Below are 14,811 nucleotides of genomic sequence, written 5' to 3'. Positions count from 1 at the left end.
GAGGCTCACCATCTGTCATGAACGCTGCACCAAAGAGGAGAGCTCCTAGGGCTTGGTTAGATTGAGTTCATGTTTTCCTTTTACCAGGGAAGGTGTGATATTTAGCAGCGTAATACTCGCATTGTGCTTTCTTTAGAAATGAATATTCTGATCTGTGCAGATCTGGACAAAATAGATCAGATGGTTTCCCTGTTGCGGTTGTGCCGCCCACTGAATTTATTTTTCTGATGCCAAAATCCAGCTGGAACTAGAAATTTCTAGCAGTTACTCACAGGGCCTGTGCTATATATAAGTTGATCCTCTTTTAAAGGTTCCTCTCTCTTGCATCACATACTCCTGCTACGAGGACCATACATCATTTGCTTGGAGTTATTCTTTCAGACTGCATGCTACTGGGTGGGGATAGTTGTTTTTACCAGTTAACCTATTTCGCAGCACCCTACACACCTGGAGCACTATATAATTAAGCCACCATGGTCTTGTTCAGTATAGAGAAGATACATTTACTAGAAACAGGAAATGACTATTATTAGCTTAGCACACTGAAAGGTCACCAGCTATACTTGGTGTAAATGTCGTCTTGCCTCTGGCCCAGAGTTGGATTAGACTTTCTACCCGGCAGCTCAGCCAAAAATACTAGCTCTGCTGTTCTAATATCATGAAAACAGGCAGCCAAATGAGCTGATGACACAGCATTATTTTAGTTAAAAGTGCAAAATCTTTGTTTCATAACCATGTGTGAGCAGGAGCCCCACTGGAGTTACTTCAGTTAGGGTGAACTGCAAAGGATGGGGCAGACAATCCCCAAAGCTAATGGATATTCCAATAATTAGATTTACCAGACCAGCACAAAACAGCTTCTGTAATACCTCACCGGTTACCCAGAAGCCAACAACAGTCCCCTTAAAGTAACCCAGCCTTAGGCCTCCACCCAGACACCCAAGTCAAATATGGAGAGGATTACTGAAAATTTTATTCATCATATGAAAAAGTTCTACTAATCCCAAAGGATCGGACACATTACCTCGCGGGTTAATGAATATTCCAGATCTTACCCAAATACACGCTTACAGCCAATCCTTATTAACTACACTAAAATTTATTTAAAAAGAAGAGAGTGAGTATTGGTTAAAAGGTCAGTACGCATACAGACATGAGTACAGTTTCTGAGATCAGATACATAGTAGAGATGATGAGCTTTGTAGTTGCAAAGAATTCTTTCAGAAATAGTCCATAGGTTATAGTCCAATGTTCATATTCAGGGTGATCCAGGCAGGTCTGGGGATCTCAGCCTTAGGATTTAGGCTTCCCCTGCATGAAGCATCAAGCAGATCTGAGATAAAAAGGACCAGGACCCAAGGGGTTTTTATACAGTTCCAGGCCTTCCCTTGACAGGTCGGAGTCCTTAGGCGAACAATAGGCAATCATGAAGACTTTGAAGTAGATCTGTTTCCTAATCATCATGGGTAGTTAGCTACATGAATTAACATAAAGCAACTGCCTGTTTTTCCACCATTTGTAGGTGATTTGCTGTACATTTCAAAGGGAGACGAATCCAGTGATATCACTATGTTTACAGTTCATTTAAATGTTTGGAGGTCCTTCTGATCTCTGAATTAACAGAATACGGCATAGACGGGAACTGTTTGATTACATTGTTAACATCTAACAATGTATATGTAAACACACAAAAACACAAACATTATCTACCAAAATGTCCCCAAGGGTTGGATTTGAGTCACACTTTTGTTTTAATGACAAGTGTTGTAGTAGTGATTAGTGTGAGTGATAGTGACAGCCAGGCCACCTTTAGATCTCTTTCCGTTGTCCTCTGTGTTGTCTCAGGACATCTATATTGAGGTATGGCCTGTCCCCGACACCTGCTTGTACTGACTTGTTTTGCTTCTGTGTTGGAAGGCAACGAAAGAGACCAGAGTCAGGCAGCATCAGAAGAGCGTTCCGTCAAAGCGACAGCCACGGACTGGCTAGTTCACTGGTGGAACCAGCCTCCCCAGGAGCCACAGCTAGTTCTAGACCCTCATCTCAGCCCATTATGAGCCAGAGTCTCCCCAAGGAGGTACCAGATAAATGCTCCATCAGCGGCCATGGCAGCCTCAATTCTATCAGCCGGCACTCATCTCTGAAGAACAGGATAGACAGCCCACAGATCCGTAAAACTGTGACTGCAGGCAGGTCAAAGAGTTTCAATAACCATCGGCCCATGGATCCTGAGGTCATTGCGCAGGTAAAGGGGATTGCTTGGCATAAAGGGTTCAGTGAAGTTTCTCTTTTGTATTTGTAAGGGAAGCATGTCATGATTTTAAACCTTACCCAACTTCTCCTGAGTAAACCACTCCTTAGTGTGGTGCCTCTATCCTTCAGGCTTGGGGAGAGGATTGTGTGTTCCAACCCTTGGCACTTGTAAGCACTTCACGGGTTCATAGACAGATGCTGAATTCCCTGTGCTTGTCACTCACTCCTCTGCTAAGCAATGTGTGTATCCACCCACCTAGTTATTTCCCTAAATTTCTCATAGCGGTTACTGCACAACAGATGCACTGGGCTCGTGTGGGCAGTACAAAGAAGTGGGGAGGTCGCAGATATGCACAATTCAGAGTTTGGCTTTCTGCATTTTTGAGCCATCATCTATTTGTGTTGCAGCTTTTCTTACTGTCTCTGCAGCTGAGACACAGGTTGTAGGATATTTATTGGTATATTTATTTATAATTGGTGGGGCAAGGAAGCAAGAATTTGTGATACCCGTCTCTTTGGCTGCCTGTTACAATCAAATGTTTCAAATTCGAATTGTGGCTTAGTTTTACAGCTTGTATCCTTTGCATTGGATTAATGAAATATTAACCCTCTACGTGTCTAGAATCTAATCCTATAAACGTATGTCGGGTAAGTCCATGAGACTGCTCACATGAGTAAAGATAAATGGATGAATCCTTTACTAAATAGAAACTTCTGCACATTTATTATTCTACAGTTTCAAAGGTTTGGGTATGTCCATCACCAAAAGTTGTACTCTGATTCCAAAGCTGTCAGCAAAATATTAAAGAAACCAAATTCCAGGGCATGAGAAAAGCAGGGTATTCAGTGTCAATTTTAAACCCTTTCACCAGTTGAACAAGCTTGTTGGACTGTGGTTAGATGTTAGAGGCATATGTAGTAGTGTAATCAAAATAAAAGCAGACTTGCCCCATTCTTCTATTTTCATAGTGCTGTATTCTGGTACTTGTAGGTTTCAATGTGTGGTAAAAAGCCACCTTCAAATAAAATAGTCTTGACGTTTTGATTTCTTTAGACAGGTGTTTAAGGAATGTGGTCGGGTGTCTAACCAGTGTATACACAGCTGTTCCTTAACCCTGCAGAGATGGTGTTCTGCATTTGAGACCAAGTCAGCATACATGACAAGGAGAGGGAAATCTCCCCTGTTCTGTTTTTCTGCTCAGCATAGAGGGAAAAGGGGCTTTGTTATTAGTTCATCTTTAAACCCCCCTACTATTTTGTATCTCCCTCCATCTTACCTTTGACATGAGCACTTTTCTCATAAAATCCTCATCTCTATGCACAAAATCTCTCCATCTCTTGCATCTTTGGGACAGTAATGACCTATATCAATAGAAAAAATAATCAGAAATTCACAATGAAATCTCAGCTTGCACTGTCCAGAACTGACCAGTGCCAGAACACATCACAGAGCAAATCTAAAACACCCAGATGCTTGAAGTAGAACCTAGATAGCAAGGAGTGAGAGCAATGCAGATAAATGGGTAGGTATTACAGGCTCTAGCTGACTTCCTCCTACTCACTGGAGGATCTCCCCTTGCCCCTTATTCCAAACTGTCGATATGTCTACACATGCTTGCCCTTGCCAGCTGTTTTCAGTGTGCGGTGGATCGATCTAAAGCTAAGGAACACTTGGCTTTCAGGTTACAAAGTCAACTCTGAGATACACAAGAAGGCCAGTTTCTACAGTCTTCTGGAACAAAAAGTGACATGATTTCAAAAGCACCCCAAAAGGCGTGGGTAGGTGAAAATGAATAAAACACCTTTTTACAGGCAAATCAGTGGTGGTAGATATTTTATACTTGATATTGGATTATTGTAATGTAAACATGGGCCTTTTGCCCAGAATCCAAGTGAATATCTATTACATCCTCTGGTTTTTGTTTTTTTTGTTTTTTGGGGGGGGCGGGGCGGTGAGAGGGCTATATTTTGTCCTTGTAGTTCTTCGGCCTGCTCTGTTCTGTGAGATGGTAATGTACAGATCTCATTGTCTTGACATTTTTTTTTCTTGTGAGGTTTGGTTGACACAAATCAATCTTTGTCTTTCAATTAAACTGTCACTTTTTTTCTCTTCAGTCTCTTCTTGCCACAATATCAAGTCCAGTAGTTCATAATTCTCTAGTGGAAACAAAAGTTTTTAAAAATTGGCTGCATTAAGTGAGTGCTCCCTTTCATGCCACATCATGTCAGTTCAGACACTAATAATAATCTTACATTTTTACATATCTTCCATAGTTGTGTGTTGCTTAAAACCTGTTTGGTCTTGGTATATGGTTGGAGGTGTCAAGCCACCGTCTCTGGTTCTCTCTACCACTCCTTGACTGATCTACCTCCCCCTGCACCTAAAAAAGCTACCAAGGAAGCTAAAAAGTTGTAGCTAAACTGAGTTCTGGAAAAGCTAAACCATTCTACACTCCCATGAATTCTGTCATGGACAGACTCAATGGACTCCAACCCATAGCTGAGGTCTTAGCAAACTTGTAGGTCTCAATATCGCTGAGACTAAAACCCACTGACTTATCAGTCTCACAAATTTCTCTATACCTCCTGGTTACTACCTACACTATTATGTAAGCTGGAAGGGAAATGCTGACAACTTGTATTTTACAAATGTTTCCAATATCTTTTATGGATTTTAAAAGCTCAATATGATTTACAGGTCGAGTGCAATGTCTTCATGCGGGTTACTAGCCCTTGCATATGTGCAGATCCAATGAGATGGATAGGTAACCCATGCAAATTCCAGCATCGTAGGATGCTATCACCCTTAAAAGATGTAGGAAGCAGTGAAAGACATGATTTCATCCTTTCAAGGAGTTACTCTCCACAGTACCATTGGAGGATTATCCTTCTGTTTATCAAAAAAAGAAAGACAAGAATAGATCCATATCAATTGAAACTGCAGGTTTTTTTCTCTGTAGTTCAGCCTAGGAGGGATTTTGTGTGTGTCTTCGATGGCCTGGTGAAAACATAAGAGAATTCAGGAATAATAAAGCATAAAACTAGCCTTGAAAAAAATTACTTGATTAGTTTCCCTACTGCTGGTTAATGTTATATCACTAACTGTTTTCTATACGTGCAGCTAAATACACAGTCAATAGTCCTAGCATGTACAGTCTAACACTGGTTTTGCTTTATGGTAATTAAAGTCTATTAACCCTTAGCTGCTGCTGATTTGCTGACGCCTGGAGCTGAAGAAAAATGAACTGTCTCTGCAATTGACTCCTACAGAACTGTGTGCTTGTTAATGTGTATCTAGCCCCTGCGATCATTTCAGTCTTTTTTAAATCTTTGCAGGACATAGAAGCTACCATGAACACTGCTCTGAATGAACTGCGGGAGTTGGAAAGGCAAAGCAGCGTAAAGCACACACCAGATGTTGTCCTCGACACCCTGGAGCCTTTGAAAACCTCCCCTGTTGTGGCACCCACCTCAGAACCTTCCAGCCCTCTGCATACTCAGATTCTTAAGGACTCCGAACCCGCATTCCAGCGGAGCGCCAGCTCTGCTGGTGACATCCCATGCGCCTTCAGGCCGGGGAAGTCCGTCAAAATGGCCGCCCAGGTTAAACCTCCAGCCACGAGGCCGAAGCCTGCAGTTTTCCCCAAAACAAATGCCACGAGCCCCGGTGTTGCTGCTTCCGCATCTCAACAGCCTACTGACAAGTCCTGTACTGTCTGAACGAGAAGCCCCACTGTGGATATAATTCTGTTGTTTCAAATGAGGGGACTATATTAAAGACGTGAAAATTCCTATTTAACTAGTTTCAGACTTCTGCTGAAGGTTAGTTTGTAAGTTGTGACTGCCAGGAATGCTCCCTGGGAGCGAAGATGTGGGTAGTTAAGCCTCGCCACATGCACACCACATCAGTGTACCTTGCTTATGAAATACAGACAGAAAATAGAACATCAGGTCACTGTGAAAGTGGTGAGGCCAACACAAAGGACTGATGAATTGATTCTCAGTTTATAGTTGATGCCTTGTTCGTGTTTGGCCACTGAGAGAAGTACTCAGTGGTGCCATGTTTTGGATACTGGTGTAATGACTTATATATATTCAATTACCACAGGGAAACAATCCAATAGATTTTAGTCTACTGCATGTTTTGGTACCACTAGTTATGTGGAGCTTGGACATGCCTGATTCTTGTGCATTATTACATTTCCAGCTGGTGCCACTGCTGTGAAGGGTCTGTCTCGATTTCCATTACATCCTTTCTCTTTCAGCAGTCTTAGCTCTTAGCCATGTCAGACTCTCCCCTTGACTGAAAGTTGTCATGACAAATACTCAGCTCTGGAACATGAGTTCCGTGTTGTGTGTTGGTGCAGATTTAAATAAAGCAAATCTATTTCTGAGTTTTAGGAGGGAAAAAAATATAATTGCTGAGTATGGCCACCGTGCAATTGTTTTGGTGCTCCCGTATTTAAAAGCAGGTTTGTTCTTTTAAAATGAAACTTTCAGGGCGTTGGACTATAATGCACTGTGTGCTGTTCAGTGGGAACTTGGAAGGTGGAATGTAAAAACGAGTTACTTTCTGAAAACCAGCTGCTGTGCTCTCACAAGAGTGGCATTTCCTAACCTGATCATAAGTTGAGATGGGCTGAAACCGAAACCCCAGTTCTGAACATCCCTAAAGCTGGATTGTGAAAGTCTTCGCAGCTTGGCCCTGTTTTTGATTAGTAAACACTTCGTTCTATGGCTCTCATGACTATGAACTATTGTGGAGGACCTTGGCATAAGGAGAGTGGTGGGAACATGCTCTATGGGTGATTGGCAGTACGCTGTCCAGCTCATAAATTGCTTGAATACATATTTCTACGATAAATCATCATGTCTCCAAGCGATTCTGCTGACAAATTAGTGACTTTAGTATATATGTGTGTGACAGACTGTGACTGCTTCAGCTGCTAGCAGGCTATATGGACTCTTCTGTACTTCCATGGCAATATATTTTCCGGAATGCTAGCATATATTTAATGAATTAAAAAAAAGGGGGGGGGGATAAAGGCACATGCTATGTTAAGGTCATGGGTCTCACAGCCCCACCAGACCAAGGGATCTTGCAACTGACTTTCCATCCTTACCTCGCCCATCATGCCCAAATATTGCTGGAGTCTGACTAGTCCTACCGTTTCTGTTCTCGTAGTTACTCAAGCAAGAACGACATAAGGAAGGTGACTCTCCCCACTCTAGTTGAGTGTCCTTGGATTTTTGTGGGCCTGAATCACACCTGAACTTTGTGGTTTAATGCAGATTGTGATTTTTAACGAGCATTGTAATAAAAACAAGCTATGTTGTATCTCTAAGAACGAGTTGGCCTTAAACATCCACTTCTAATTCCTTTTAAAGGAGGTTACTTGGATAGACCCTGTTTTTCAATCTCTTTGAAAGAGAAGAATTTTTTGTATGAGTGCTTGTGTAAAAAGGACTGATTTTCTCTGTGACTTAAATTATGGAGACATGAGAAGTTCATGGACTACAGGAGAAAGAAACCCCTGAAAAAGATTTGTTGGGACCATTTTAATTGTTTATTTCCTTAATTAACATTTAACAACCCGTATCTTTTTGGAAACACTGCACTGTGTGTGTTACTTCTGTCAGATCTTAACCTGTCCATATCAAAGGGAATGAAACCCAACTCTGTGACCAGCTCATTTGCTCTCAGGTTCAGGTGGACTCCTAACACCAACGAATCTCAGTCTCTTTTTGGAAACTAATAATTTTAAAAAGCAGCTAGTGATTTATTTTTCACTCAGACAAAGCTTTGTGGCAAATATTTTATTTTGGGGGGATCATGACCGGCCAAAGGGAATGCATGTCACTACGCAGGGAATGAACGGAACAGGATCTCTTGGTAAATTCACTTTCACTCACTCTTTGCAATGCCTTATTTTTTTAGTTTATTTTATGCGTTGCATTCATGTTAGCAAGGGATGACATCCAGCCATACAAGGCATCTTAGGACAAGATCTCATGTCTTCAAGGCTCACAAAATGAGTGGAAATAAGGTTTAAAAAAAAAAAAAAAACTTCAGGTTACTCGAACAGCCATTGTCTGCGTATGGAATTACTATGCCAATCTCTCACGACCACAACACTGGGAAGATCCTACTGACAAGAGGAATAAGAACTTATAATGATCAACAATATCCTGTGCAAATCAACTGGAATTTCAGTATGCACCGTGACTTACACTGAAAACGTACACCTAGCAACATGGCAGTCTGAAGGGCATCTTTTCTCTTCCATGTTGTCTGGGCCTATCTAACCAGCATGAAACACATAAACAAGTCTCAAGTGGTTTTTCTGCTTCATGCTATGAACTCTGTGGGGCAGGAGGAGTCTGCCACAAAGTGTGACTACCATTTGTTGAGAGAGGGAAAACTGGAAAAGACCGTGCCTGGAACATGTCCACTGGGCATCCTACTGAAGAGATCAACATGGCGAGGAGAAACAGGACACTGTGTGTTGGGTGGGGAGGTTTTTGTGTTATTTCACAGAAGAAATATTAGATCTTCAGAGAGATGCAGTTACGTGTGTGTGTCAGATTAATGGTATATCCCTTTAAAGAAAAGAAGCGTTGATAACTGGAATAATGTATGTCTGCTTGGTAATACTCTGTAAGAACATAAATCTGTCACTTATCAAATGATGGATTAGAATAATCCAAAGCAAAACTTTTAAAAATAAAACACTGTTTCAGGTGATGGGTCAGTAGTCTCCGCAGCACCAACCTGGTATTTTTCCCATCCCCAGTTGGGTGTTAAGCAATGTGCTTTAATGATTGCTAAATTTCTGCCTCTCTCTGGTAATATGAGCTCTATAAAATTAGTCTGTGTCAAAACAATGAGACATGACCAAAAAATGTTCACTTTATCTGTACTGGATGTTTGATTGCAAAGAAAACCATTAGATAATTACAGTACACTGTGACAGTGCAAGAATTCTTCTGAATATATTTTGATGCCTGTTTAAAAGTAGAGAGTCTTCGGGCTTCCTATGAAGAATACCTCATATGGTCTTTTTTAATGTAAGTGTGCTCTTACACATTTCTGTGTTCAGATTACAAAGTCTGACAAACTCAAAATCATAACACTTGAGAGTTCAGACAGGAAATTCTATCCCTTGAGCCTCCACATCTTGTTATACCTCGGTATTGGGTAAATTTTATCACTAAGATACATTCCCCACATCAGGGAGAGCTCTGCAAGATTGGACAAAGAGATGGGTTAAAGGTGGAGTTTTAGTCTTCACTCTGTTTCTTTTGTGTGTGTTGGTCAGAACTTCAACACTTAATTGAACATGGAGTGGGCTTTGGGACATAAGGGTGGGTGTGTGAGAGCTCGCTTGAATTTTTCAGCAGAAGTATGCTTCCCTAGAGCAAACACGTCACAAATTCTGTATATATGTGTCTACCTGATCGACTGAACTGGCTCTGTCAATTAGTGAAACACATATTGTGGCTTTTTTAAGGTAGATTATTTCCCCAGGAGGGTATAATGCTCTAATAAAGTAGCTGGGGATGGGTAAATATCTATTTAGACAGTTGGTTCAATAGATCTCGGCAAATGATGAACACTCTGGCCCCAGTCCAGGAAACCAATAAGCATGTGCTTAACTTTAAGCATGTGAATAGTCTCTTTGAAGTTGAGAATGTGCTTGTTGATTTGTTGGATTGGGGTCTTATGGACTCAGCACTTTGTAGGATCGAACCCTGACACCATAGGGACTTGTTCCAAAACACACATATGTCCTCCTTGGGCCATGTGCCACCAGCTAGGAAAACTGTGAAACTAAAATGAAAATAAAAACCCAGAAACAGGCTGCGGGGAGCGTTCAGAATGGAAACTAGTTTTAACATAATGTTTTGTTTTGTTTTTTTTTAAAAATCCTTTGTGAAATCATCTGGTATTGGCTGGACATCCCATGTATGTATCGTTAGTTACCAGGAGACAGGTAATTCATGGGTGTCTTTAGTGAACCAGTAAAAGAGACAGGACTTCACAAAAGGAAACAATTCTTAAACGTTAGGAGTTAAAGCTCATTCTGTGCTGAATGCTTCCTATGTCTGGGCAAGAGGAGGCAATAAGCTCTTGGTGGTGAGTGTAATTCCACTTTGGTTTCAGCCTGACAGATCATCTCTCAAGGTATTTTCTCTCCCACATCATCTCTTTCTATGTGCAACCACTTGTACTGGGAAATGATACTTGACCCACCCTCTTGTGCCCACACAAAGGCTCAAGGGAACCATTATAAACAGTCTGCTGTGAAACGCACAAATTACTGGGTGTGCAGTAGCTGCTTTTCAAACATGCACCTCCGCCTGTTCCCATACAAATACCAAGAAGGAGATGAATGGATTTTTTCCAAAGCTTCGATCTAAGATTGGATTTCAGTTGATCTAGCGGGAGCCAAAACAACTGTTTTTAAAACTGGAAAATTTGGAGTTTCTCATGCTGTACCTCCAGTAACATTGTTCAGGGCAAATGGATTTCCAGTTTTCCAAAAATGGATTAACAAGAGGAAGAGTCCCTTCTGTGCAAATACTGGATAGTCCAAGCCTCAGTGCAGGGTAAATATTCAGCAGTTTGCAATGGAAATTAGATGGACCCTTTACTTTAGCAGCTCTGTAATAAGTGAACTTCACCAGCCTTTCTCTAGAGGCAGAGTGCTATAATGTACATAAACTGAGTTCCCTGGAACTGGGCTCGGAACATGCCAAACTGCTGGAGCAATACTTGTAAGCAACAGGTTCTGTAAAAGACCAGCTATGAGAAACGTAGCCAAAATAGGGCAATGGATGAAACTGTCTCTTACAAATTTAAACAATATCAGTGATGTCTTGATTCTACTGTATGTAAGAAAGTTTGATTGCAATCCAGCAATCTTTTTAAAAAAAAAATCTCAATCTCACAAAGGTGGGCTAGGGTTTGTACAGTGCATTGTTCTTTGTTTTTTTATTAACAGGCGCTGTTGAATGGGTTGGGATGAAATGTTCTTGTTAAGGCAATTTCCATTGTTTCATGTCTTCTACACCAATATATATATGGTGTACATATTTACTTTTGAAAAAACTGTGTAAAATTGTACTTTGTATATACAATTATGTACAATATGGAGGTACATCTTCTTCCTTTTGGTACAGTCTTGTACAGTATTAGGGGAGTACATGTGTTGGAATTGGTAAAGCCGTACTGGAGGAAACAATGTATCCGTCGTTATTAGCAGTAGTTTTGGAGAAATAAATGTTTTGGGTATGGTGGAAAAGCTGACATACAGACTATAAATGATGGGTGTGAGTATAAGTTGGAGAGAGAGAGGCTGCTGGCAAGGATGAGACCATGTGGGGTGGGGCGGTGGGGCTAGCCAGGAGCGCTGTACTGACTTGTGGAAGATTTGGAGTTTTCGTTAGATTCAAAATCAGTGTAAGAGAAGACTGGCGAAATTAAGTAGCTGAGGAAAGTTCACAAAGCTTCAGTAGGAATTCTTCCCATCCACGGATCTCTTACTACCGGGGTGAGTAAGCAGCACCGTGCACATTTTTGCAGTTGGGTAATATGAAAGCACAGGCAGGTGGAATGACTTGCCCCAAGTGATCAGCAGAAATGGTTGCAGAACCCAAAATTGTTGATTCGCAGTTCAGTGCTCTGTCCATTGGATCACATTGCCTCACAAATGCAGCCGGAAGCATCGGAAAATCCAGCCCATGGTCTTTTCTTCCTTGCACCCATTATAAGATGCTCACAAGATAAGCACGCTCTTGTCCAATCCCCCCTCCCTACGTATGGACTAGTAGAGAACGTCCTTCTCTGGAGTGGAGTCTGAATTACACTTTAACACGACGTGTTGAGGAGCTACCGAATCCGCTGCTATCTAGTCCACTGGCAGGCTGCGTGTGAACCACGTCTCAAACGTGGGCAGCAATAAGTCTGCTCAGCAGGCCACTGACTGTAGGCATCAGTCCTCAATCAGTCCTCAGCTGTAATTCAGTTCCTAGTCCAGCCAACTGGGAAGGAATTGAAGTGTGTGGCAGTTATTCTGCATGAGGCAGATGGCTGTCTAGAAGAGGAAAGTCTCTGGGAGTGTTGGGAATGCTGTGTGCACATCTCTGGATTATGCTTCGTGCCACAAGAAGCCTGCAGTGATATTGCTGTCAGCGTAATCACTCGACAGGAACGGACAGGAGAGCAAATGCTTGGGAGACATTACTGCGGGGGGGGGGGCACAGGGAGGGTAGGAATACAGTGCTGCTATTTCTGCTGTCTGCATCGCAATCCTCATACTGGCATTTTATTGTTCTTGTAAGATCTCCCATGCTGCTTGTGCGTAGGGCCTGCTGCTTTCATATGTGCAGTACGGGGCAGCAGTTTCTTGCATTGCAGACCAGCAGTAGCTAGTGGTTTAGTCTGTGGATGCCTTTTTCCCATGTGATAGGGCGGAAGTGATTAACCACCAGATTCTGGTCTCAGGGATTTTAGTGGAACCATGATTTCTCCTTAAAATTGCTGGTGAATGCCAATGAGCTGTTCCTTTTCATCTGTCAGGTAGAGGCAGATATTTCAGGGCAGAGTAATTTTGATTAAAAAAAAAAAAAGGTGCAAATGAATATGCAAACAATGCATGACCTTCAGGCTCCTGGCAAGGTGCCACAGGCGCTCAGCTTTGCAGTTCTGTACATTTCCAAGAGACGTCTGTGTCCTGTTAAGAGCCACCTCCCAGTTCCTGTTTTCTGTCCGGTTACTCACATTATGGACCTATATAGTTGCAGCCTGTTCTTGATCTTGATCTATACGACCTTGAACTCCACCACGGCTCCATTTAAAAAGAAATATGTCACCATGGGCCAGATTGCCAAAAGATCTGGGTTCCTATTTAGGCACCAAGAATAAATGGCCAGATGTTTCAAGATGGCAGAGTACGTGGGGTGCATTTCAGTTGCTTTGTCAGACTTACAAAATCGCTTGGAGGTATGACACTCAGAGCCACTGTGTGCTGAGCCCTTGAGAAAATCTCTCCCTAGTTTAGCTGCCTAAATGGGAATTGAGCTGGTGTGGGTGCTGAGCATTTGAATATCTGGACCTACAAGGAGAGTTGTGAGATACTTATAGAGGATCTAAGCAAAGAACCTTCCTTCCATCTAGGAGCATAGTCCCTTTTCATCAGCTGCAGGTGCAGGAGGTGCCAGCAGCGTTGGGTTCCTCTAGAAGGTCGTCGTTCCAGTGGGAACAGTTGTAGAAAGACCAGCTCCACTTCTCGCTGCAAGAGTGGGCTAGCTCCTCTCCCAGTGAGGGGAGAAGCTGTGGCTAAGACTGGGAGCCAGGTTCCCCTCCTGCCCCCTTCCCAAACTCCATAGACCCACCCAAGGAGTTGGTAGCTTCTCTTCCCACCCTCCCAACTGCAGCATTCCAAGGTGTTCCACATGGTAGAAACTAATCACAGTGGAGTGACACTTCACTGCAAGCACGAGGAAGCTTGACTGCAAAGAGTGAAAGTCACTGAATTGCACTGAAGCAAGTCAGAGCTTTCTGATCCATTTCAGTAGCAGCATGATGCCAACTCCATTGACTTCACCAGGAAATCTATTGACTTCACTGGGTTTTGGATCCGGCCCACTCGAAAGGTCTGCTGTACGTAGTGATAGTCCAGTGTCCTGGCCCAGCACTGGCAGCTTTCAAAAGCTCTGCCTGTGGCTGTGTTTTTCCCCTATTGACTGACATACCTGGAAGGAGGCAAGAAGGCCAGCCGGACACTCACAGCAGGGAGAGGCTGGAAAAGGAGCATAAGGGAGTGTTTTGTCTTTTCTTCTAACTGGGTTCTTTGTAATGTAAAACTATTTATTTTTAAGACAAGTTTATGCAGGGCTATATACACCCCAGTGGGTTGTTTCATTATAAAGCATGACTGAAAAGACCCCGAAAGATTGATTGTATTGCTATATACTTAATGATGTTTATAGCCCTGTAGGTATTCACACTCCTATTGTGTGGGTTTTATTTTTTTAATGGATTCCATTTGAAATAAGAGTAAAAAGTCTGAATATTGCCGTAGGCTCTTCTGGGCATGCCCTCCCTGTTTCTAAACCAGTGATTCTCAAATTTTTGTATTGGTGACCCCTTTCATACAGCAAGCCACTGAGTGTGACGTTCCCCACCCCCAATAAATGAAAACCACATTTTTTTTATATTTAACACTATTATAAATGCTGGAGGTGAAGTGGGCTTTGGGGGATGAAGGCTGACAGCTTGCAACCCCCCCCCCACGTAATCACCTCATAACCCCCTGAGGGGGTCACGACCCCCAGTTTGAGAACCCCTGTTCTAAACTGACTTCCTGTCCAGAATCTATTGCTCCGCCCCCTGCTGAGTGCCCTTGGCATGTCTAAAACCAACAAAACCAAGGGCCTCATCTTGCAAGATAGTATTGTAGGACTGGAAGGGACCTCGAGAGGCCATGTAGTCCGGTCCCCTGCAGGCCACTGGGCTCTAAAGGTGCTCAGCACCTCACCAAGTTGGGTCCTAGT

The 14,811-nt window shown here is 42.5% G+C and overlaps 1 protein-coding gene across 10 annotated transcripts in view; it reads left to right on the top strand.

Annotated features, from left to right (window-relative positions):
• SRGAP2 (SLIT-ROBO Rho GTPase activating protein 2) overlaps nt 1-11,558 on the top strand; it is a 210,502-nt gene extending 198,944 nt beyond the window's left edge. For 8 of the 10 annotated variants that reach the window (XM_073319746.2, XM_073319744.2, XM_073319742.2 and 5 more), the window contains 2 exons: nt 1,918-2,245; nt 5,590-11,558. In XM_073319746.2, coding sequence (XP_073175847.1) covers nt 1,918-2,245; nt 5,590-5,973 — 712 coding nt within the window. In that variant the 3' untranslated portion in view covers nt 5,974-11,558. The remainder of the gene's footprint in view (nt 1-1,917; nt 2,246-5,589) is intronic. The other 2 variants (XM_073319753.2, XM_073319751.2) reach the window with 1 other exon arrangement.
• Nucleotides 11,559-14,811: the final 3,253 nt, after the last annotated feature.

Source organism: Lepidochelys kempii, chromosome 21, assembly GCF_965140285.1.
Source record: "Lepidochelys kempii isolate rLepKem1 chromosome 21, rLepKem1.hap1, whole genome shotgun sequence".
Classification (NCBI taxonomy): Eukaryota; Metazoa; Chordata; order Testudines; family Cheloniidae; genus Lepidochelys; species Lepidochelys kempii.
The sequence above is the reverse complement of the archived record's forward strand: the minus strand, read 5'-3'. Positions and strand labels throughout refer to the sequence as shown.